This window comes from Nothobranchius furzeri, chromosome 14 (assembly GCF_043380555.1).
Source record: "Nothobranchius furzeri strain GRZ-AD chromosome 14, NfurGRZ-RIMD1, whole genome shotgun sequence".
Lineage (NCBI taxonomy): Eukaryota > Metazoa > Chordata > Actinopteri > Cyprinodontiformes > Nothobranchiidae > Nothobranchius > Nothobranchius furzeri.
The window spans coordinates 41,346,653-41,372,380 of record NC_091754.1 but is presented as its reverse complement, the minus strand read 5'-3'; the positions used below and the strand labels follow the sequence as shown (position 1 = coordinate 41,372,380).

The following is a 25,728-nucleotide window of genomic DNA, read 5'->3' as shown; positions in this document are numbered from 1 at the left end:
GATATATACAACACAAGTTTGACGAAAGGTGGGTTGGGGTAAGGGCATAAAGGTCATAAAACAAGACACCTGTCAAGTTTGATTAATGCTGGGGTGGGGGTAAAGGGCATAAAGATCATAAAACAATACACCTGTCAATTTGATTTTTGGTGGGAAAGGTCATAAAGGTGAAAGAACAATAGACCTGTCAAAAAGTTTGATGAAGGGTGGTGTGTTATATCTCTGCTGAGTGATTCTGAAGGCAAGTGGTCACAAACTGCTGCTTTTCATAGATCCCCCAGGTCATTTCCTTTGACAAAAACAGACTGTAGAAGCTCCATTTAGACGGGGAAATGGCAGAAAAGCCCACACGAAAAGCTGTCAGACAGAGATAAGTCACAGCTTATTTTGCCTCTGTAAATTGGCACTTTGACTTCCTGAATGTTTTTGTTGCTGGCAGTGCTGCAGCAAGTTGAAGAAGACTGATAATATAATTTCCCTCCGATGATGCTGTCCTGCTGGTGCCTCATGCATATGCAGCTCATGAGCTGGTGATTCCTCACTAAAACCCTAAACAACCATCTGTCACTTGTGGTTCAGCAGACAGAAATCACTTCTTGATGACTAGGGATGGGTACCTTTGACATTTGAATCGATCCGGTTCTAATTCCCGGTACCTACAAATCGATACCGGTACTTAACGGTACCAATTTTCGATACTTTTGAGTTTTTATTTTAATTCTCTTTTATAATTAAACATATATTTTTCTCTATATATAACAATATTTGATAAATATCACGATAAATAACATTCAACTGTTTGTATTTTAACATCGTCCTTGTAGTTTTATAAGCTGATAATTAAACTGAAGCAAACATCTTTACTGTGAACTAAATTTACTGAGTATCTTCATTCCTTTTGCCGTCTTTTTTGATTTGATTTTTCCTACTGGGAAGTTAGAATTTCCGAGGAGAAAGTGAACGCACCATTAGCTGATAACAACGGTGGCAATGGAAGCTAACATATTAAGCTAACGTTATCTTTAACAGTTTATTTAACTGCTGGAGCAGATTAAAACGATGATGCCTCACACTTAGATCGTTGTCGCTGGTTTCTTCTTCACCCAATCACCCGTCGCATTTAGTAAAGTGAAGCCAAACTTTAGAGCGCGTTCATGTTCTTCTAGGCAGAAATTCGGAGTTCCGAGGAGAAGGCGAACGCACCATTAGCGAAACGGAAGCTAACATATCAAGGTAACGTTATCTTAAACATTTTATTTACCTACCGGAACAGATTAAGATGAGGATGACTCACTTAGATCGTTGTCTGTCGCTGGTTTCATCATCACCCAGTTACCCATCACATTTAGTGAAGCAGACCCAAGCGTTAGCGTGCGTTCTTTCTACCCATGCTGCTCTGTTTACAACTCACTCGCAGGGACCGACGACATAACGCTCTTGCGCATGCGCAGCTGTCTAGGCAAGTTCTCGTTATGATGGACGGGTACCGAAACGAGGCACCGCTTGAAATGACGTGAATCGGTGCTCGGTCGGTACTATGGAATTCGGTCGGTACCTTAAAAAGTACCGAATTCGGTACCCATCCCTATTGATGACCATCGTCATCAGCACACATGATACAGTACTGAGGGAGTTGCTTTGCTGAGAATTCATCATTTATTTAGAGTTGCAGTATTGGGACAAAGCTGTAGATTCCCCGTGTGTCAGCTGTGCTGTCGGGAATATATGTAACGTCATGTAATGGCCTGATTTTGAGACTCACAGATCAGATACACAGCCTGGGTCACCTTGCCCTGGCTATGACTCAAGTCTGCAATAGAGTCCTTCACTCCTTTAATCTATGCAGCTGTCTGCTTATCTGACTGCTATTCCATCCACAGCAAGAAGAGGACATTTCAAGATTTAAAATAATCGTTTAAATAAACTCTTTTTACTGCTAATCATCAAGGTTCATTATAACAGTGTTTAATTACCGAAATGAATTATTATTGTTTGTTTAATAATTATTTATGAAAATCAGTAATGTTTAACTATGACAAGAGTCATGTGCACTTACGCTCACACAGGTCACAGTAACTAGGTTAAAGGTAACTTACGCTCACATGATCTTTTCCCATAACACCAGAACGTTCTGAGCTGCTTTTTAAGATCAAGGTAAACTTGTTCAATTTGGGGTTAAAAACAAACGTTTTCACATATTTTCCATGCAGTTTTTTTTGCCAGTTCCTCTTCTGAAAGGTAGACAATTGTTTTTCTCTTTCCGTCAGAAAATCTTAATTTTCTCCTAGTTTGGCCCGGCACAGTTCACTTCCCAATTACAGCAACAGCCTTATATCATAACCACATAAGTGGAGAAAATGTTCAGTAGCAATGAGAGAATTTGCTGTTGCATTTAAGTGATGCTACAACCCTAGTGACAACCCTAGTAAACACCAACACTTGTCAAAACGGCAAATTTGACCACCGACTCCAGAGGGTTAAGCAAGAGGACAAACCTGACCCCAGACCAGATCTGTACCTTCCTCTGCCTTTCTGTCACCCATTTCAAACACAACAACATGTTTTACCTGCAAAAACATAGATGCGCTACGAGCTCCCCACTATATCACCTGTCGTTGCCAACATTTACATGGAGGAAGCGGGAAACAGTAGCCTAGTGAACTAGACCAAATTCTTGCTCCGCAGCTCCTACCAGGACTCTGGCTAGCCAATCACAGCTTTCTAGAGGGGTTCCAAACACATAAAGAGCTGTGATTGGTCCATAATGGTGGGTCAATCATAGTACTCTATCTGCTTAGTGAACAAATCACAGAGCTTTATCTGCTTTGTGGGCCAATCAGGGCACTCTATATGCCTGGTGGGTGGGATGATGCAACAGAGTGAAACAAGAGTATGTCACATTCTTTGTCCAGTGGAATGCGGAGATCATTTGAAGGACAACGGTAGAACCCGCCCCACAACCGAGAGCCGTCAATGGAGTGTGGCCAGACTAAATAATACATTTATTTAGTCTGGCTTGCCAGGCTAGGGAAACAGAGCATTGAACTCCTACAATGCAACAACACCAAGCCACTGGTTCAGGTATGTGGATGACACCTGGGTCAAAATTCTCACTCAAGTAATAGAATGCTTCACCAAGCACATCAGTGCCATGGAGGGAGGATGCCCACAACAACATACTGCCCTTCTTGGACTGTGCTGCGCAAATTCAACAAGATGGAAGTCTACAGGAAACCAACTCACACAGACCAGTATTTGCATCCCCACATGTGCAATTCATTTTCATGCCCTTTCTGGAGCTCTGCATCCACACTACAGCAGATGTAAATGCTCTGTTTGAACTCAATGATTTCTGATCTATGCAAAAGTGGACCGTATCTATTCTGCATTCAGTGTGAACGAAGCTTCATGCCCTCTCTCAGGCCTAGTCCACACGTAGCCGGGGTTTTTTAAAAACGAATATCCGCCCCTCCAAAAACTTGCATCCACACCACCGCGTTTTAAAAACAAACTCTGTCCACACGTACCCGGATAAATACGTTGTTAAGGACATGCCAGACCTGTAGGCGGCAGTACTTTCCCCGTTCTTAACCTCGTCCTTCGTCTGTGGTCTTCCGCAAGGAGCAGTAGTTCCACTTGCAAAAACAAACAAGCAAAAAGCGCTTGGACAATTGATGGATCGGGTAGTGACAGAGCGCAGCTCTGAGGGCTTCCATGCTGTCGGCTAGTGTAAACACAGGTCGCACACGTGATGTCAGCATTTTTTTGTCGCGGAAAGTGACGTTGCGGACCTTAAAACTCCGGTTTTGTCCGTCCACACGCAGACACCCAAAATGGAGAAAACACAGATCTTCACTTTGGCCGGAGATTTTAAAAAGATCCGTTTTCGTGTGAAAAAACTCCGTTTTCGTGTGGATGACAGGCCAAAACGTAGAAAAATATCTACGTTTTGGCAGATCCCCGGCTACGTGTGGACAGGGCCTTAGTAGCAGAGCATCATGCAGCTGCAGCCCTGCTCTGCTTTTCTTTACTTAGTGTTCCTTAACCCTGGTCCTCAGGGGTTATAGGCCAGACCCGAGGTGCACATCAGCTGGTTGTAATGTGATCACTGACCACTAGTTACTGGTTGGGAATCCCTGCTCTAGATCAGTGGTATTCAGTAGGTGGCCCAAAAGCCTCTTCTTTCTGGTTCCCGGACCCCCCCCCCCCCTTCCAATTACCCTATACTCTGTCAAAATGTTCCAGGAGGAACACCACATAACTCTCAATAACAAATATTTCAGTCACCTCTCAGAATTTTGTCATACAGCACCCTGAGGTTACCTGAGGTTACAGGCCACAGCTGTAAGCAAACTTAACAGATGCAAGAAAAAAATACCCTCAGCTATTCGTGCATTGCATCAAGCATCAAGACATTTCACTGAAACCAGCAATGGACCACCAATGCTTTAAACCCACCATTTATCTTTGAAAATACATTTTTCAGCGTTAACCTAAAGATAGTCAGTTGCATTGAGCTAATCTTTTCTGGTTATAAAAGGCATTTGTCCGATAGTGAGCTATCTCTTTATAATGGTCCCACAAGCTTTCATCTTATCAATGGCTCTAATGTTCATGTTCAGGGCGATGGTGGCACAGGAGTTAAGTGCTCGCCCCGTAATCAGAAGGTTGCAGGTATGAGTCTTGCTCAGTTTGTCGCTGTTGTTGTGTCCTAGGGCAAGACACTTAACCCACGTTGCCTGCTGGTGGTGGTCGGAGGTGCCAGTGCTCGGCAGCCTCGCCTCTGTCAGTGCGCCCCAGGGCAGCTGTGGCTACACTGTAGCTCATCCCCACCAGTGTGTGAATGTGTGTGTGAATGGGTGAATGACTGGTTGTGTTGTAAAGTGCCTTGAGGGGTTCCAGGACTCTAGAAGGCGCTATATCAAATACAGGCCATTTACCGTGTTATTATCCTTTTTGCTGTCCCTCTATCCTCCGCTCTGTCTTGTTAACTCTTCTGTGACATCTCTCTCTTTTTCTGTCGTTTAGTGTGCTTAACATAATTTTCATTATTTTCTGCTCCTCAGGTTAACAAGCAGCAGCTTCAGACTGTCAAGGAGCACTTCCTGGCCTTCATCAATGGGGAAACTCAGATTGTGGCTGATGAAGCTTTCTGTAACGCAGTCAGAAGCTACTATGAGGTAAGATGAGGTGATTTCTCTGTATCAGAAACCGATTGGCCTGAATCAATCCTTTCTCTTCCTTTATTGGTGTCATGACAACATGTGAGAACTTCTGATAATATTAAAGATCGCACTAAATAATATTGTTTCTTCCTTTTGGTCTTGAAGCGCCTACAAAACATTTAATCATACAATAATTGGACCACTTTTTTTCCCCAGGTTTTATTATAATCTTTTGTTTACTATTTCACCGCAGGTACCTATTGATTGCATATGCTTTAGGGGTGTTACTATCAGCTTGGCACATATAGAGGATGAAATTCTTGCCAATTCTTTGCTGCATAAAAGCTCAAGCTCACCCAGGTTGGATGGAGAGCCTCTGTGAACAGCATTTTCAGGTCCTACCACAGATGCTCACTGGGATTTAGATCTGGACTCTGACTGGGACGTTCTAAGATGAATATGTGATCTAAAGCATCCCACATTAGCTCCTGCTGTATGTTTAGGGCCATAGGCTTGTTGGAAGGTGAATCTTCCCAGTCTGAAGTCCTTTGCAGCCTCCTACAGGTTTTCTTTCAGGATTGTCCTGTCTTTAGCTCCACCCTGCTGAAGAAAAGCATCCCCACAGCATGGTGCTGCCTCCACCATGTTTTACAGTGGGGTGGTGTGTTCAGGGTGATGAGCAGTGGCACTTTTCAATAGTTTTTAGGCTCAAAAGTTTGGTCTGACCAGAGAACTTTCCACATGTCTGCTGTGTCCCTACATGGCTCCTGGCAAACTGCATCCAAGACTTTTAATGTCTTTCTGTCAACAACGGCTTCTTCTTTTCACTCCTCCATTTAGGCCAGAGTTGGGGAGTGCCCAACTTACAGTTGTCCTGTGGACGCACGCTCTCACCTGAGCTCTGGATTTCTGTAGCTCCTCCAGAGTGACCATGGGGCTTTTGGAAGCTTCTCTAACCAGTGCTCTCCTTGCTTCATCTGTCAGTTTACGTGAACGGCCAGGTCTTGGTAGCTTTGCAGCTCTTTATTCATTTTTGGATGGTGGATTGAACATTGCTCTTTGAGATGTTCAAAGCTTGGGATATTTGCTAAGCCTGCTTTAAACTTATCTACAACTTTATCTCTGACCTTTCTGGTGAGTTCCTTTGTCTTCATGATGCTGTTTGTTCTATAATGTTCTCTAACAAACCACTGAGGCCTCCATAGAACATGTTTATTTATAATGAGACTAAATCACTCATAGGTGAACTCTATTATTATCTAATTAGAGGACTGCTGAAGGCAATTGTTTAGGATGAGTGGCATCTGGCATCAAAATTGCAGCCCTCCACTAGGCTAGAAAGGGGTACGGGGTGTTCTCCATGCAGCTTGGTGAAAATCAATCAACTGTTGTAGCAATTGTTAGAAAAAGGAAGAGGCTAAAGTCGGCTGTCAGTCTCCATCAGACGAGGGCTCCATGCAAGATCTCACCTGGTAGGGTATCACTGATGACAATAAAGGTGAGGAATTAACCCAGAACCAAACGGGAGGAGCTGGTCAATGACATGGAGAAAGCTGGGACCACAGGCTCAAAGATCACTGTTGGTAGTACACTATGCCTTCATGGTTTAAAATCATGCATTACATGGAAGGTTCCCCTTCTTGAGTCATCACATGTCCAGGCCTGTCTGAAATCTGCCAATGACCATCTGGATGATCCAGAGGAGGCATGGGAGAGCATCATGTAGCCAGATGAGATCAAAATAGAATGTTTAGGTCTAAACTCCACTCGCTGTGTTGGGAGGAAAAAGACGAGTTACATCCCAGGAACACCATCCCTACTGTGAAGCATGGGGATGGAAACATCATGCTTTGGGGGTGCATTTCTGCCAAGGACACATGACAACCATAAAAATCCTAAACACTATCATCAGGTTGCACACAGATCAAAGGTTAAAGTTTCATTTTGGCATGGGTACAGTAATGAAATCATTAGCATTTGGAGTTTGAGTGTTGATGCCATAAATTGCAGATTTTAGTAGCATTTTAATATGAATTAGACAATTGAAAAACATGAGAACAGTTATTTTACTCTTTAAATAATAATTTCTCTTTCACTATGGCAACAGTGAAAGGCAGCATTTCCATTCTTTCACTCTTTCTTCCTAACATACAGAAGATTTTTTCACTACTTTTGAGTGTCGCCACAGGTATAGAAACACTTTGTGTTCTAAGTACTAAATTGATCTAATTTGGCTTAAATTGGACAATGTCCAGTTGCTATGGAGACAAACAAATTGTGTTTGGTCATAGTCCACGTGGTGTCTCTGATCTGTTTTTACTTTTTTGTGACTTACATGAAAAAAAATGTGTTTAAAGGCATAATTCCAAACTCTTTGAACGATGTGACTCTGTTAAAGAATCTTGTTTGTGATAATGAAGGTGATTTTGTCCCTGATGAGTTGGTGGTACCTGTAGAAAACAATGTTTTCACTGAAACTTCAACACAAACTGGGGGCTCCCTTCTTGCTGGGTTAGATGAATCCTATGTAGAATTATTAAAACATCTGATAACACTCTAACCCCCTCCTGATATCTGACAGATGTCCCAAACATCAACCGTATCTCCAGGAGTACCTTATTCCAACTCAAAACCATAGCTCCACATCTCCCTTCACACTCCTTCTGCAGGTCTGAAACAGGCCTTCGTCACACTGAGACTGGATCACTGCAACAGCAGAGCAAGGCACAGGTCTGATTGTGAGAAAGGTTTATTTTAAACAAACATCCTGAAACATTACAAAAGAACAGAACAAAGATGGACATTTTCTCATTTTGATGCCAGTTTAATAATCAAACAGCCATCTAAATATAAATTCTCAAAATCTGTCTGCTTGTTTTAAGAGTAGCAATAAAACGGGCAAATAAGAAGAATGATTTATATCAGGGAAAATTTGAGCAGCTTTAAAAAACAAAAATCTAAATTATAAAACGGACATTGTCGATGCTTAGAAAGACAAGAATTGTCATTTCTTATTGTTCTCCGTTTTTCATAAGGCTAGTAGCTGGAGAAAGCCCCTCCCCCAGGACTGATCACACATCTAACCATATCCAAATTTCTGCGCCTGCCTAAACAGTTATTGCACATTTTCTGTAAATCCTTTGTTTCACTTCTATGATATGACTGTGTGTGTCTCCTATATGATATATTTAGCAACAGTTTATACAGGAAAATCATGAATTGTAATATACAATAACTCTTTGAAGACTTGATTATTATTCTGATCTACTACAGCAATCAATTTCCCTCTGGGATTAATAAAGTATTTTTGAATTGAATTGAATTGAATAGCATTCTGTGATGTGCACAGACACGTTGGAAGCTTGACGAGTGCAAACAAACTTTCACAGAGAAGAAGCGGATTTGGATGAAAGAAAGTGTTGAACAACATCATAAAATCCCAAACAAGATGCAAAAATATACAGGGGTATGCTAAATAAAGACTTTGGGGACCAGTATGTGGACAAAATCAGCATTATAAATGGTTTTTATCCAAGACCGGAGCACCAATGACGTATTGTTGCCGCCGCAGTTCTGCATAACAGATATCTTCGGCTATTTGGTGTGAGCGGATGTCAACGTTCGGATGAGAGGTAAGCATTTTATTTGTTGTTTTTTCTTGTAAAACAATCAAAACCATCCCATAAAGTGTAGCAGGAGAAGTTGTGTTGTGTGTCAGTGCACCTGCATTAGCTGTGTGTGTGTGTGTGTGTGTGTGTGTGTGTGTGTGTGTGTGTGTGTGTGTGTGTGTGTGTGTGTGTGTGTGTGTCACAGTTGAAGGAAAGAAATGATGTACAAAAATGTACGCCATCTGTAACTTATGTAATGAATCAATAGAGGGTAAATTGGATTAAATAAATTGCTTAAGAGCTATTTATTATTATTGTCATTACTTGTGACCCATAGCTGTGATAATCTATTAATTATACAGTGGGGCAAAAAAGTATTTAGTCAGCCACCGATTGTGCAAGTTCCCCCACTTAAAATGATGACAGAGGTCAGTAATTTTCATCATAGGTACACTTCAACTGTGAGAGACAGAATGTGAAAAAAAAATTCATGAATTCACATGGCAGGATTTTTAAAGAATTTATTTGTAAATCAGGGTGGAAAATAAGTATTTGGTCAATAACAAAAAATCAACTCAATACTTTGCAACATAACCTTTGTTGGCAATAACAGAGGTTAAATGATTACTATAGGTCTTTACCAGGTTTGCACACACAGTAGCTGGTATTTTGGCCCATTCCTCCATGCAGATCTTCTCGAGAGCAGTGATGTTTTGGGGCTGTCGCCGAGCAACACGGACTTTCAACTCCCTCCACAGATTTTCTATGGTGTTGAGGTCTGGAGACTGGCTAGGCCACTCCAGGACTTTTGAATGCTTCTTACGGAGCCACTCCTTTGTTGCCCGGGCTGTGTGTTTGGGATAATTGTCGTGTTGGAAGACCCAGCCACGCTTCATCTTCAAAGCTCTCACTGATGGAAGGAGGTTTTGGCTCCGAATCTCACGATACATGGCCCCATTCATTCTGTCCTTAACACGGATCAGTCGTCCTGTCCCCTTAGCAGAAAAACAGCCCCAAAGCATGATGTTCCCACCCCCATGCTTCACAGTAGGTATGGTGTTCTTGGGATGCAACTCAGAATTCTTCTTCCTCCAAACACGACGAGTTGAGTTTATACCAAAAAGTTCTACTTTGGTTTCATCTGACCACATGACATTCTCCCAATCCTCTGCTGTATCATCCATGTGCTCTCTGGCAAACTTCAGACGGGCCTGGACATGCACTGGCTTCAGCAGCGGAACACGTCTGGCACTGCAGGATTTGATTCCCTGCCGTTGTAGTGTGTTACTGATGGTGACCTTTGTTACTGTGGTCCCAGCTCTCTGCAGTTCATTCACCAGGTCCCCCCGTGTGGTTCTGGGATTCTTGCTCACCGTTCTCATGATCATTTTGACCCCACGGGATGAGATCTTGCGTGGAGCCCCAGATCGAGGGAGATTATCAGTGGTCTTGTATGTCTTCCATTTTCTGATAATTGCTCCCACAGTTGATTTTTTTCACACCAAGCTGCTTGCCTATTGTAGATTCACTCTTCCCAGTCTGGTGCAGGTCTACAATTCTTTTCCTGGTGTCCTTTGAAAGCTCTTTGGTCTTGGCCATAGTGGAGTTTGGAGTCTGACTGTTTGAGGCTGTGGACAGGTGTCTTTTATACAGATAATGAGTTCAAACAGGTGCAATTAATACAGGTAACAAGTGGAGGACAGAAAAGCTTCTTAAAGAAGACATTACAGGTCTATGAGAGCCAGAGATTTTCCTTGTTTGAAGTGACCAAATACTTATTTTCCACCCTGATTTACAAATAAATTCTTTAAAAATCCTGCCATGTGAATTCATGGATTTTTTTTCACATTCTGTCTCTCACAGTTGAAGTGTACCTATGATGTAAATTACTGACCTCTGTCATCATTTTAAGTGGGATAACTTGCACAATCGGTGGCTGACTAAATACTTGTTTGCCCCACTGTATAATGGCTCAAGAAAATGGTTTAAAATATGAAAATGTTGCATAGTATGCCTAACGGATCTGCAGTGGTAAGTTCGCTGAGGAAGAAGAGCTCAGACTCACCTGTTTGAGGATGTAGAAGTCAGCTGGAGGAGAAAGTGGCTTGAGACAACAAGATTTGGGGTGTTACTTCTAAAACTTAGACATCTGTCCTCTGATTGGCTAACAGCAACTTGGCCCTGCCACTTACTATTTGCTGTTTAACACAAATGTTATTTACGCACAAATAACACAACCCTGGAGGAGTTCTGCTGCATGGTTGAGTTGGTAATGCTAACAGTTAGCTTCTACTAGCTGAGACATTCTCTGCTGTTTCCTGGATGCTAAACCAACAACAGTCTTCCCCCATCGTGAGTCAAGATGGGTGAGTCCATGAACGTTAAGTGAGTGTGACGTAGATCTGTCAGGATTTTCTAATCCTTGAGTTTCACTTTCATTTTCTTTGTTTTTTCCATTATTATGTTTATTTATTCCTTTCAGGTCCATAATATTTGCAAACATTACATCATATTTTACATAAATGATTATGACCATTCTCCATATTTCATTACCATATCTCTTGAAAACTATTTTATTTAATGACGAATGCATGCAGGACATGGAAACAATGAATCGACAAGACACACAGAACTGAGAGGGTTTAAATACATGAGGGCTGGGTGCTTGGGTGATTGGAAAACGAGAGGCAGGTGGGAGTAATCAGGAGACACAGGACTGAACAGAGTGGGGATACAGGACAGGGTGTGGCAAAAATGACCTTTTCAGTTATTCTAGTTAATAATAGTAATGCATTTTATTTAAAAGCACCTTTCATGGAACACAGTTGTAAATTATTATTACATGCATTCTATAAATAAAGAAATGCAATAAAGGGAGTTACTTCTATAGTCTGGATGTATAAAGCAAAATTGAATTGCAAAGGATTACAGAGTTTTGAACAGGCACAGGGGATAATTGTTTGTAATAATTTTTGCCTCATTAGGTACTCGGCAGGAATCGTTTCATAATTTAGACCTTTTTCTCTTCCTGACATCTTTCTGGAGCTGTTTCAACACCACCCACTGCTTATTTAGTTTGACTGTGAGCAGCTTTGACAATCCTGTTTCCACAATGTGGAAAACGTCCTTCAGCACAGCACTCGCATATTAACCTTGCCTAGATCTAGGAATACGCTTTCTAACAACGATTTCAGTTGGTGATAAAATTTGTTTTAAAACTACAGAAACAACATTCTTAGCCCAGATCCACACTGGACGCATCAGCGGCATGTAACGGTTAACTCAAAGCGTTTGGGCTCCCAGCCCGGGTTCTTTCTGCCTGGTGTTTGCACGTTCTTCTTGGGCATGCGTGGGTTTTTTATTTAACCAGATGATTCGATTGAGAACTCATTCTCATTTAAAATGACGATCTCACCAAGAGACAGCAGCAACTGAGCATAGTTAGCTTTACATCAAAGAAAAACGGATGAGAGACCCCAGTCTCTCTGGGTACCCTGGCTTCCTCTGATAAAAATATGACTGTCAGGTTGGTTGGTCTCTTTAAATTGTCCTCAGATGTGCATGTGTGCATACATGGTTCTTTGTCCTGTGTGTTGGTGTTGCCCTGCGATGGACCGGCGACCTGCACAGGTTAGGTTAGGCGCCAACCCCCCCACAACCCTGTGTGGATGAGCGGGTACAAAAAATGGATAGATATTCACCACTAGCCTATTGCCATCAAACTTTATTTTCCTTTTCATTGGTTAGTTTGTTTAATTTGTCTGTTTTCTTTGTCAGACAACAGACAAAAGAATTAAACTATGAGTTAAAGAATAGATGCAATATAATGTTTTCGCTGGTGAATCAAGAAACAACCATTAATGAAAAGTTTCTAAATGAAACGTTGAGACGCTTTGAAGGTTTAAGTTAGATGATGGATGATTTATGTTTAAAGGAATATAAGAGGAGAGATCCTCCATTACTCCTACTCTGAGGAAATGTGAAACCAGCCAAGCGTTGAAGCTTGTTTGTTTTCTATGATGATAAAATGTAGAAATGATGAAAGAATAATTTGTTTGTTTAATTCTGAGAGGAATTATTAGACCCATACATTTTTTTAGAAACAGATTTTTGTGTTGCCTTTTGATGCACAGGCAGGGTCCGAAATTAAATTTTTTACTCACCGGCCAAGTTGGCTGGTAGATGATGAAAATCTACCGGCCCAAATTCTAAATGATTTAGATCTACCTAAAGCATCTTATTCTATATTATGTTGATTCCAAACAGAGTGACAAAATAATTAAAACATCAGTTAATAAGAAAAACAAGTCTTTTGTCATTTTTACTATTTATTTATTTATTTTTATAGATGTTTTTATGAACTCTTTCTTTGAAATCTAGTCAGACTCCTTGTTTTCTCTGTCCATGAAGTCTGGCCTCCTGCTTCTGACACCGTCTTTGTGCCAAAGCATTACAGCCTCATTTGGGTCATAGTCCTTGATCTCTGGAGAACACAGCTGCACCATGAGAATATCTGAAAGTGTGTCAGGGCTAGGGTTGTCATGGTAACCAGTGTAGCAGTAAACCCCGGTAAAAAAGTTGACAATAATAATAACCGTCTTGTTTTAAAAAAAAAAAAAAATATTATCTCGGTGGATTACCGTGGCTGTGGTGTAGGTGCGGTGACCCTTACCAGCCACCGTATCATCAGCTGAAGTTGCCGGCGGCACATGCACACTTTGTTGTTTACGACCAAAACTTTCTTTAAGCTAAAGCTGAAATAATGGCCAGAGGAGACGGCATTCGGGACATTTATTATCCCTCAAAGATGACAAAGTCAGAAGTATGGGCATTTTTTGGAATGCCGAGGGACAGTTTATAGAAGACGGATATACTGTTTAAAGCAAGAGCACAAACAGTGTCTGTGAAAGGCAGCAACGCTACGTGGCCATCATAATGTAGCCATTGTCTCACGACTCCGCCATCTCCAGTTCGCCACTTTTCACAAAATCTTCTGGTTGCCACTGGTCCTGGTGGATTTCCTTCCAGTTCAACGAGTTTTCTTTTGGAAGGCTGGCTGACTCCAGTTAAAAACCGCCACATTTCACCGCTAGTTTTAACACAAAGCTAACTGCTAACTTGATAAACTGATTGAATGGGATAGGTGGAAATGACTTTGGATGCGGCGCTCACGTTTCTCGTACGTGTGTGTACGTTGCATGCAGGCGGGAGGAGTATCAGAAATCCATGGAAGATGACTGATAAACATAACTAATTTGGTGCAAACATTTACTCGCCATGTGGCAGGTAGAGCTCAAAAATTTACTCGCCAAATGGAGCAATTTGCTCGCATTTGGCGAGTGTTTATTTCGGACCCTGTGCACAGGGTTCACAGAAATAACTTGTTACCGATAATAATAGTAATTATTAATATTATTATCGCTACTTTTACAACAACAACTTATGATAAACTAATGGAAGTCAGAAACTGCTTTTGTTGCTGCAATTGTGTCACGACGCGCAGGTGAGTTGAGCCGGAGGTGAGGATCCACATGCAGGGGAAGAAGCAGGCAGGCAAGCAAACTGGAATATCTAAAGAGTCTTTAATAACACCGAGCATGCAGGACATAGAAACAGTGAACCGACAAGATGCACTGAACTGAGAGGGTTTAAATGCATGAGGAGCTGGGAGCTTGGGTGACTGGGTGACGAGAGGCAGGTGGGAGCAATCAACAGGGACACATGACTGAAAAGCACGGGGAGACAGGACAGTGTGCGACAAATTGTAATTCAACAAAATATGAAAATAAACAAAAAAGGACAAAAATGTCAGTTCCTTTAATATCATTTTACAGAAGTCTTTTTCAGGAGATTTGTGTAACCCCTGGTGAGACCTCACCAGCACCTGTCGACAGGTATTCTGACCCACCTCATGAGCAAACAGCTCCAGCTGTCTGAGGTTTGGAGGGTGTCCTTCTCCAGATCGTTCAGCTCTTTACTCGGATGTTCATCATGAATTAGATCATGGTTCACAAGAGGCCACTTCAGATTAACCAGATGTTTTATTTCATTCTCCTGTTGAACGGCCCATGCCCTGCAGCTGAGGCTAAGCTGTCTGACTCTCAGCAGCACATCTGGCTCCAGAAGGCATCGGAAGTCTTGAAGTTAGCAAAAACTCAGTACAGATGCTGTCAGGTGCATCAAAGCAGCCCCACAACAGAAATGAGCCTCCTTTATTTGTCATGACACAAGTGAAATGGTTTTTAATGTTTATATCTGCTGGACATGCTGGATGCTATTCCTTGGTCCAAAGTGAAGCTCAGACATGAGGACTTCCACTTCCAGCCTACAGCTGTTTATTGTGTTTTCTATTTTTAAGTGAGATTTGTTGTTTTCTTGTTTAATTTTAATATATATATATATTATTATATATATTTTAATATATATTTATATGAATTACCTGAACTACAAAATCCTCAGTAGGGATGCGAGGAGATGTTTATATTATTATTATTATTATTATTATTATTATTATTATTATCAATAATTCAGTGAGGGGTAAAAGGTCTGTGATACACAGTATATTCCACTATGTAGAGTAGAACTGTAGTGAAACTTTACATTTTTAATAAGATTTGATGCCACTGATGCATTTTAAGAACACCTAGTTGCCAGTTGTCCGGCGGTGAGTGAAGAGGTCTCTAACGGTTGTTAGATTGTTGTGCTGCAGTCTGGGACTCATGTAAAGCAACAGCTGTGACAGGAGGAGAGCTCAGCTCACCATCTTGCTGCCTCTACTCAGAGGTTGGTTCTCTGCTTCTCCATAAATAATTTAGTGACTTTTAAAGCCTCAATTAACCGGAACAGCAGGTAAGGAGGAAGTCTCCTACTGATCAGTTCATTAGGAACACTGGCTGACATTTTTGTAGTCTTACCAAAAAAAAAATCACTGAAAAGAAAGAGATTGCCGTCGACCAGGACGTTTAATCCTAATGGTTGTGTTTGTCTCAGTCTGAGGTTTACTGGATTTTAGTCATTAGTTTTTCTTAATTAAATTATTTAGTTTGGGGAAAAGAAAGAAATGCAATAAAAAAACTCTTTTTAAAATGTAGTTTGGTAGTTTTACTTCTGCAGAATAGGTCAAGACATTTTCTTTGTTATTATTATTATTGTTATTACTACTCTAATCCTAGAACTTGGTTTATGTCACTCGGCTATAAACCTGTTAAGAATTAATTGTGTAGTTGGGCTGCAGCAGACCCAAAATATATATTTTTTTGTTTCTGTAATAATAGCAAATATAACACATTTGAGACTGGTAGAGCTCCTCCGTCATCCACACTCTTCAGTTACAGCCACACAAGACTTTTAAATAATTACTAAAGATGTTTTAATTCTCCCTTAAATTCATTTCTAATTTTATTAACTAAAAAACATTCTTTAGCCCTTTTAAAACATCCACCACCAAGCCTTAACAAATAACTAGTTTCATACATTCATAAAAGAGAAAAGATACCGAAATAATCTTTACGATGTTTGTTTTGAGATCATCTGTAGTAGCTTTAGACAGGATTCATATTACAGGGAGACGATCCATGAAGAATGGACCGTCTGGGCTTTTACTGGGACAGTGGCTGAGAAATCACTGACACATCCTCCTGACTTAATTAACCCTCCCACTTTCCTATCAGGTGACCCCGCCAGGACAGGCTGTGGTTAAATGGGGTTTAAAGTCCATGCCTTGGCTGGGGTGAAGTGATGCACCCCTTAAAAAATATTAAAATAAAAAAATAAAAATACACCAGAGGTCCATCTGACCCCATTAACAATGCGGGAGGCAATAATGTTATAAAAGCAGCAGTATTAAAGGCATCCATCCTCTCATGACAAATATCTCTGAACAGAGTTTAGATAAAGAAAAGTTTCATTCTGCAGGAGGAAAACATTTATAAGGAGCTAAACATGATCACCAGCTATAAGATTATTCAAGTAGTTGTAATTAATATATTTTGATTTAAATTCTGATCTGCTTGTAGTTATTGGTCAGAATAAACACATAAATTATAAATTACTCCAGTTTGTAGCAAAATGTGAAGCAAGACTCAGCAACTTTTGTAAATCAGAAAAATAGGCAAAGTGTCTAAGAATCTACAGAATTAAAGGGGAGTGATCATTATAGTCTGTCTCTAAATTAATTTTTGCGTTTGGGGGCATTAAGGCATTAAGGCACGTAAAGAACTTGTGTTTTTGTAGTTAGCTTTGACCCTGGAAATGAACTGGTTTTTGCTTTTGCGGGACACTGATTTATTGTCTGAGCCACATTTTAGAAGGGAATCATATCAATCAAATCAAATCAAAGATACTGTATTAATCCCAGAGGAAAATTAGTGTTTCAGTACACACAGTTCAGAGATCAGACATACATGGGCAAGACAAATGACAAGAATATAGAGACAAGAGGGTTACATAAGGATTGGTTCAGGTGGAGGAAAAAAAGGGCACTTCAGAGTTAGCTTTGCTCTGCAAAAAAATACCTCAAACAGACCGATATCCAACAGACTTCAGACAACATAATATAAGTGTCCACTAGGTGGGGTGGTGGGTTTGAGACTATCCACACTTCAGTTCCTGCAGCCACGATAAGCAGCGCATTTCACCTCAGTGTGGATAGGGGGAGGAGCATTGAGGGTTGGAGGGTTGCAGTGACCCTGGAACGATACGGCAGCCTTCCCACAGTCCCGCTCAGGCTGGTGGAGACAGAGTTGAGTTGCCCAAGTTGAGTTGCCCAAGCGATAGCACATTCCACATATCTTCTGAGGGGGGAGTTTTCGTTGGAGCCTTGCACGCTCAAGGGCGCCAGATTCCGATTAGAAATTGTTTTGGGGCCAGACAGATAATTTCCTCTCTGTCTTACAGTTTGTTGGTCCTTAACCTCTCAAAATCCCAATAATGGACGTTAAACTATCCCAATCCATGCTGATTTGTCCATTCTATCCTTGATGGCATCTGTCTTCTGTGCCAATAAATGAATCTCGGCCAAAGTTCCAAGCTTACGATTCATCTCGACAATTATGTGAGTCTGTGAATTCACAGCGTGGTGCAATCCATCTCTGAGCTCCGGGATCCAGCCAATATTCCTCGACAGCTCGTTAATTTTCCGTTAAGCCAGGTAGCCTCCAATGCCGATCAGCAGGAAACCTGACACCAACACCACGAATATCCACACGTCTTCAGAGTCCTCCACAGACAGCTGGTCTGTCCCGGAGGAGCATCCGGGAGCCCCTTCTCCCTTTCTCATCGTTGAAAAAATTGTATCAACCGCGTTGAGAGACCAACTGACGAGATCCATTTTAGTGAATTTCAGTTTCCAATTTCCAGAAAAATGCAGAAGCAGCCGTGCACCCAGCACACACAGACAGACAAAGGCCTTGAATGATAAGATATGGAGGAGAAGAAAAGCGTCTGCACCCTCCAAGAGCTGGAAGAAATAATTTTATTATTAGGCTTGCTCACAACCAAAATAAATACAGTATTTTCCTACAGCGGTTTTGTAAACTTAAGCTGCTCTGAGTTTTGACAGAAAACTGTTACAGCTTGATTGACTAACGCACAATGAATTGGATTAGCAACAAGACAGTAAAACATTCAAATGAAACCTCAAATCGTCTGCGACACAGATTAGTTCATCAGGTGAAGTAATGGGGAGAATGTTGGTCAAAATGTTTGTAGTTTGAGTTATGGTGAATTTTTGGGGTCACTCACAAATGTGATCTTGTTTAGGCCCAGTGTAAAGGAAGGATGCTTTTAAAAATATCCATTTGATTAGTTTAACTTATTAAAGAGAAATTTAGCAAACTGAAATAAAATGAATTCATCACCAATTTTAACTGTCATATTAGTTCCAGTTGTTCTGGGCACACCAAGATTAGGTGATCAGTCACACTGGCTACAATAACTGTCAACAACCAATATGATGACCAATGTCATTGTCAATTTTCTGAAGCTCTGTTTTTCTTTGAAAACTGCCACTCCACCATTGGCTGTTTTGTCCAGTTTGACCTTGAAGCACATGCACAGTTGTGGCATTCATGGTGTCACCAGAAATACAAACATTAGAGTCAACCACAACACAACTTAAACGTTTCAGCTCATTTCATTAAAAATTCAACAGAAGTGTTGGTATTTGTTCTGTTACCCGGTATGCAGCTTGATCAGATCCGGCCCACATCTTCCTGGATTATGTCCTCACAGCAGAGAGCCGATTGGTGACCACTTAAACTATAGCAATTCACTTTAACTTTGACACAGCAATACTTCAATAAAAACAGCGAGGCAGTGAGCATTACTGCAAAGTTTTTCTTTGATTTATATATAAAAAGTTGAGGAATGGTACATAGCACCAACATGGGACCCAGACTCAGCATCTGCTCACTTCCTCTAATAACCGTCTTCAGGGTCCCTGCCCACTGTAGACTTGAATTTCCCTGAGTGGAGGAAAATCTGGAAACTGTGTGAAAGACATGACTGCATACCACATCTTATTCAAACTGAAACATAGTGAGTCCTTGGGTCTTTGTACCTAAAAAAGTGATTGTGGTATGAGACAAAACAATTAGCCAGATTGTCTTTCAAAGGTTGGGTAGAAATCTGGAGTGAAGTGACCCAGAACATTTAAGACATAAATAATCCAACAGAGGCATGTGCAAAATCTGCGAGGAAGAACCTGCCTTCAATGGAGGTTCAACGGTGATGCACAAGCATCTTAAACAGAAGCACATATTGCCCCATGACGAAGAGAAACCGTTGCCTCCGTTAGCTAGTTCACCTTTTGTTCCTGGTTAGTGCTGGGTTCCGCCAAGTCTATGTGTGACCAAGGTGTTGAGGAGATCAGTTTTTGTGGTTTAAGGATTGTTCTTGGCTTTTTGCAGATGATGTGGTCCTGTTGGCTTGATCAGACAGTGAACTACAGCTTTCGCTGGAGCAGTTTGCAGCCGACTGTGAAGCAGCTGAAATGAGAATTGGCTCTTCTAAATCTGAGACCCTGGTCTTGAGTTGTAAAAGGATAGAATGCCTTCTCCAGGTCAGAGATGAGGTTCTGCTCCCAGTGGAGGAGATATATTATTGTCAGGCGCCACACCTGAGCTTATGTAGGGGAAACACTGATTGTTCAGGAATGAGGTAAAGACGCAGGTATTGTACCAGTCTGTTGTTGTGAAGCGAGCGCTGAGTCAGAAAGCAAAAGTCTCAATCTACATCCTAACCCTCATCAATGGTCACAATCTTTGGGTCGTGACCGAAAGAATGAGATTACGAATCCAAGCGGCCAAAATTTGTTTTCTCTGGAGGGTGTCTGGGTTCTCCCTTACAGATAGGGTGAGAAGTTCAGGAGGAGCTTGGAGTAGATCTGCTGTTCCTCCACACTGAGAGGAGCCATTTGAGGTGGCTCTGGCATCTAGTTAAAATGCCTCCTTGTTGAAGCTTTCTGGGCATGCCCTACTGGGAGGAGGCCTATAGTCCCAGTATTTGTTGGAGGGACTTTCTCGGCTGACCTGGGAATGCCTTAGGTTTTCCCTGAGGAGTAAGTTAATACTTATATAATAAGTAAAGTTTATTTATATAGTACGTATCCAGGTGTAGAGTTAGATTACAGATGTATTTTGGGTTTTAATTATGATCTATAAGAAGTGATGATTTTGTATAAATATAGAATATGTACCTGATTGATCTTTTGAATGTTTAACCAGAAGAATTAGAATTCTTTGTTTTTTCAGGGATCGTAACACACTTCGTATTAATTCATACAGTCAAGTTTATAAAATGTAAGAAAATTTATTTTCTAAACAATTAAAAACATGACGACTAGGAAACACTTTATGTGATGGAGGGTTAGATGGAATGTGAGGTGTGATGATGTGTGAATGTGATGTTATCAGAACCCTTATATCTGAAGAAACTGAGTTCTGAATGGGAGTGAATTTGGTCTGCTATAATATAAGTGATGGTTTATAAAACCACATAAGACGTAATCTGTCGTGTCTTCGTACCAGCTCGAAAACCCTCATGGTAGATCCAGAATGTGTTGAAGTCCGTGGACCCCAAAGGTACCGAAGTCCGTAGGAGAAACCGCAGTACCACTAGACCGGTCTTAGAGTTGTCTCCAGGTCACAACAGGTAGTTATTTGCGTGTATGGAAGGACTCTTAAGGAGTTGGAGCTGGGTCAGCTTTATTCTGAAGGAACCGTTTGCGGTCAGCTGTAGTGTGCAACAGGTTTGACAGCTTGTCAAAAGATGCAATGGGAAATGAATCTTCCTCTGGTGGCCAGTCCAGAGTTGGCTCAACTGGCTCAACCTGGGAAGGGATTTTAGTTTTATTAACCTAAACTATGATATACTGACAAATCAGAACCTGACATGTTAAGGAGGTTTTACCAACAAACCTCAGAAACCACACCTTGCTCAGATACAGGAGCTCTGATTTGTGGATCAGAAAATAATATGTCATGAAATGGCTTTAACCTTGTCATCGTCATGTGTGTGAGTGTGTGAGCTGTCAGTAGATAGTGATTCACTTGTCAAATCAAACTTTACTGACCATAACATGATAATATTAATTCAACTTCAGTAATTTAAGCACAGATTAATCAAAATATTGTTTTTATTCTTCAGCCATTATTATTCATTCAACCATATGATGATTTACGTAATCCATTGCATCATCCAGTATTCGTTATTATAACAGTTCATTCTTATAAAAGTTCATTCTTCTTGTTCTGTGATGCAAAGCAGATAAAGATGAGAGGAAACTTGAGAGGGACCTTGGTCAAGCATTATTATCTTTCTTGCAGATTAAAGATTCCAGTTAAGACTTATGTCTCCATATGACCGGATACTGGAGAGGTCAAACTGTAGATGAAAAACGGACCATTTCTGGATGCTACACAGGGCCTAATTTGAGCTGGATCTTGCCGGAACAAGATTCGGGAACTGTCTTATTTTGAAAGGACCGTTCCGGTAACTGTCTGCTAGGATCCGTAAACTCAAGTGACCAACTTGTGCTATACGCAGGGTTCAAATTACAGGTGAGCTAAAGGGATCCCGGCTGACCCCAAAAGATGACAGGCTCCCTGGAAGCTTTTAACTTACACACCCAGGGGAGCCCGAAAACGGTCCTGGTTCTACTTATTTTACATTATTTATGTGGACTCTCCGGGGACTATTTTGAGCTGACAGGCGCAGAGCTCTGATGATTGATGCGCTCCAGACAGATACATCCTGAGCACAGCCACAGTAACATTATCAAAGAGTCGCCACCTCAAAAACAAAAGTTAACATGCGATCGTGTATGTCGGCTCATATCCTTTCATGTTTTCTGTCTTTTATTTGTGCCTGATGCGTTTTGCTGCTGCGGAGCACATCCACTGTTTTGACCTCTGATGACTTCACCTCACTGGTGCGGTCGGCGCGCACTCCGCTATTTTTGCGGTCGGTAGATCTTTTTCAACTGCAGTTCAAAGGTCACTAATAAAGTGAAAAATATGAAGCCAGGTAGCAGTTTTTTTTTAGGATTGAAAGGAGATGCAGGAAGATAATTAACAGAGACAGGACAGAAAAATAGTCTAATAAAAAACAAATTTGTTTTTGTACCTGGTAGTTGCAACAAACAGACACCATTGAAGGTAATCAGAAGTGAGGAACGGAAAATGAAATTATTCTTTCAACGTTTAGATCAGCAGGAACTCTGAGAGGCTGCAGGTGCATCAGTGAGTTTGCAGCTGCTGCGCAGGAGGAGGGGGGAGAGGGCTGAAGCGGAGGAACAGTAAAGATGCAAAAACTACAGTTGTTAGAAGAAGTGTGCATTAACTTTGAAAATGTGGGGGCAATTTTAAATGTCAGAAACTCCAGCAAACCAACCTGAACCCCTTAACAAGTGGGAGGCACAAATGCAAACTGTTGTAATTCCTACACGGTTCACCTGATTTGGATGTAAATACCCTCAAATAAAGCTGACAATCTGCAGTTAAAGCACATCTTGTTTGTTTCATTTGATATCCATTGTGGTGGTGTATAGAGCCAAAAATGTTAGCATTGTGTCGATGTCCCAATATTTATGGACCTGTCTGTAGATGTCCAGACTGTTAAAACAACCTAAAAATTAAGAAAGTTAATTCCAAAGTTGTGGTGCAACAGTCTAAGGAGCGATCACTTTGACTGAGGGCTCGGGTTGAAGCATAAGGCTTTAACAGTTCAGTAATATAGGGAGGAGCTTGACCATGTACAGCCCTGAAAGTTCTAGTCAGGGTTCTAAAATGAACTCTAAAGTTAACAGGTAACCAGTGCAGAGACGTTAGAATTAGAGGTGGGAAAAATGATCGATTCTAAGATGCATCGCGATTCAGCCGTGCATGATTCCGCATCGATGCAGCAACGTGACATAATGAGATTTTCTCCCTATGTCTATGTCGGGGGTCGGCAACCCGCGGCTCTGGAGCCGCATGCAGCTCTTCCATCCATCTGATGCGGCTCTCTGTGCTTGTAAAATAATGAATGGATATTTAAATAAAATGCTTTATATTTTACTGCTTTAATTTTACATCTGTATGCCAATTCTAAATGTAAAGATTGTCTGTGTAAACCTGAACAGATCCAACCCGGTCTTACTGTGAGACCGGCTTGACGGGTCACGCTTGTGCGTAATCATATCGGCGTTTTCTGAGCTGTCGAGGATGAGAGATTCTGGGATTCTCCTCAGACGGCTCCTGGATGTGTCGCCACATTGGAGACAGGAACAAGCGCTATTCAGTTAAAGTTTCATAATCAGGGAACATTTTCTAAGTGACAAGTCTCGCTTCAGTCGGAGGAATCTTCCTGCATGCGCTCTGGTTCTGCGACGCGCTCCAAGCCCCTCTCCACATCTTCAGCTCGCTGTGTACCTTATGTAGTATACGCTGACAGTGAGCTGCGCTGAGCAGTGTCCAGCTCAGATGTTCAGATGAGAATCATTTCTTGAGTGATTTAGCTACATCTGCGATGTGCGTAACAAATAAAATGTCAGTTCATCTGCATGCGTCGGGGTAATTCTTTCTATTCTTTCTCCGTCAAAATAAATAGTCAAATACGGGAACTGTCCGGTCAACACAAGCCCTGCTTTTAACTGTTCTGTTTTCTTGTGAAAATTGTTTCAAAGAGATATAATTTAACTTGATTAACACCAGAGCCAGGCGCACTGCGCCGTTATCTCCGTCACTGTAAGTGAGGGAAAAACAAATTGATCGGATCATTTTCTGACCTTCCCCACCTACAAAGTTTAATTACAACAATCAAACATGACAGAGCCTGGATTTGTATTCTGAACAGTCTAAACATGTTTTAAAAAGAAACGTATGACAAAAGTGGCATCTGCTCAGTAAAACCACCAACAGGGTGAAAAATATCAGAATATTGTAGGCAGAGACGGGCTACAACCCCTGGATCCATTTTATATAGATCGTTTTATTGATTATCGTCTTATGAAAGATAAATTTGACGTACACGAGCGACCAGTACCGGCTGCTGTCACCTGTTGTGAGCAGCTCTCTGCTGTCTGAGGGTAGGCCCCGCCCACAATGCCGCGGCTGCTGTGGCTACCAGTGTTTTTTTACTGTGGGAAACGGGTAATAATGGCTCTTTGATGGGAACAGGTTGCCGACCCCTGGCCTATGTCTATGCGAGGACAATAAAGTTTTGAGGTTTTATAATTTCTTCTGGGGGCAGAGTTGCAATGACATGTGCACTGCGTTGCCCTAGCGCCAATTTGGAACAGAAAAGGCGGATAGGTATACAGGGCCAACATTACCAGTAATCAAAGATGCACCCGTTACATTTAAATCGGATGTCTGGGCTAATTTCGGTTTTGGGATCCTGGATGTGAAAGAATCACAATTATATTCAATTCACTTTGGTGTAACCCACCAATAAGGGTGGGAAAGGAAGTCATCTGTTGGAATATGTGGAGAGAGACGAGCATGAGAACATTAGAGGATCTAGTCGAGAACAGAACAGTGAAATCTTATCAGGACTTTAGGCTACAATTTAACAAGGATAGTATAGGTAATTTATGGAGATATTTCCAAATAAGAAGTAGCTTGGACAGTTTAGTTAAGGGGTTGCCTGAAGAGGACAATGTTGTACAGATCTATTTAAAAAGAGCAGAAAAGTATCAGTCAGCATCTATGTTTTATAAGATGGCAGCCAAAGTATTATATGGAAATCATGATGGCTTAAGGCATGTTTGGCAGAGGGATTTAAGCATACGGTTGGATAGAGATTCATGGCAAAGGATAATGTCCAACATGGGATGGTTTACTAGGAAAGCACGAGGAAAGCTGACACATTATAAGATAATCCATAGATATTATTTTACACCGGCTCGTCTTCATAAAATGGGTTTAATGAAGAATAATTTATGCTGGAAATGTAAAAGGCAGGAAGGTACTTTTATTCATTCTATGTGGTCATGCTATGTTGTTCAAAGTTTTTGGAAAAAAAATATCGAATACAATGCAAGAGTGGTTGGGTATACCGCTCCCGGAAACTGCTCGACTTTGTTTATTAGGAGACATGTCGTGTGTACTGAATATATCTACAACGGCAAGGGCCCTAGCTCTTACAGGTTTTATTTCAGCAGCTAGAGTCATACTGCGTAAATGGAAAAGTTTTGAGGCACCTGTTTACGAGACTGGATAATAACAATGACGAATATTGCATCTTATGAATTATTCATTGCTAAAATGAAGGGGAAAAAGACTCATATTTTGATACCTGGAATGAATTTTTGTTTTTTATTGGTAAAAAGATATAAAAGTGCTGGACAGCATGTTTTGAAATTATTATGAATTGTGGTTGTGTGTGGTTTTGAGCTAGCCTGTGCTGCAAAGGGGGTGGGTTATTTTGGTATTTTGTTTTTGTTTGTGTGTAAAAATTTGGAAAACTTAATAAAA

General features: G+C 41.2%; 1 protein-coding gene across 8 annotated transcripts in view; it reads left to right on the top strand.

Annotated features, from left to right (window-relative positions):
* The window catches only part of cadps2 (Ca++-dependent secretion activator 2), a 221,702-nt gene that overhangs the window by 28,836 nt on the left and 167,138 nt on the right, over positions 1-25,728 (top strand). For all 8 annotated transcript variants that reach the window (XR_008564370.2, XR_008564369.2, XM_054746515.2 and 5 more), the window contains exon 2: positions 5,067-5,180. Coding sequence is in view for 6 of the 8 variants with exons in the window: in XM_054746515.2 (XP_054602490.1) it covers positions 5,067-5,180 (114 nt within the window). In the remaining 2 variants the exon portion in view is untranslated. The remainder of the gene's footprint in view (positions 1-5,066; positions 5,181-25,728) is intronic.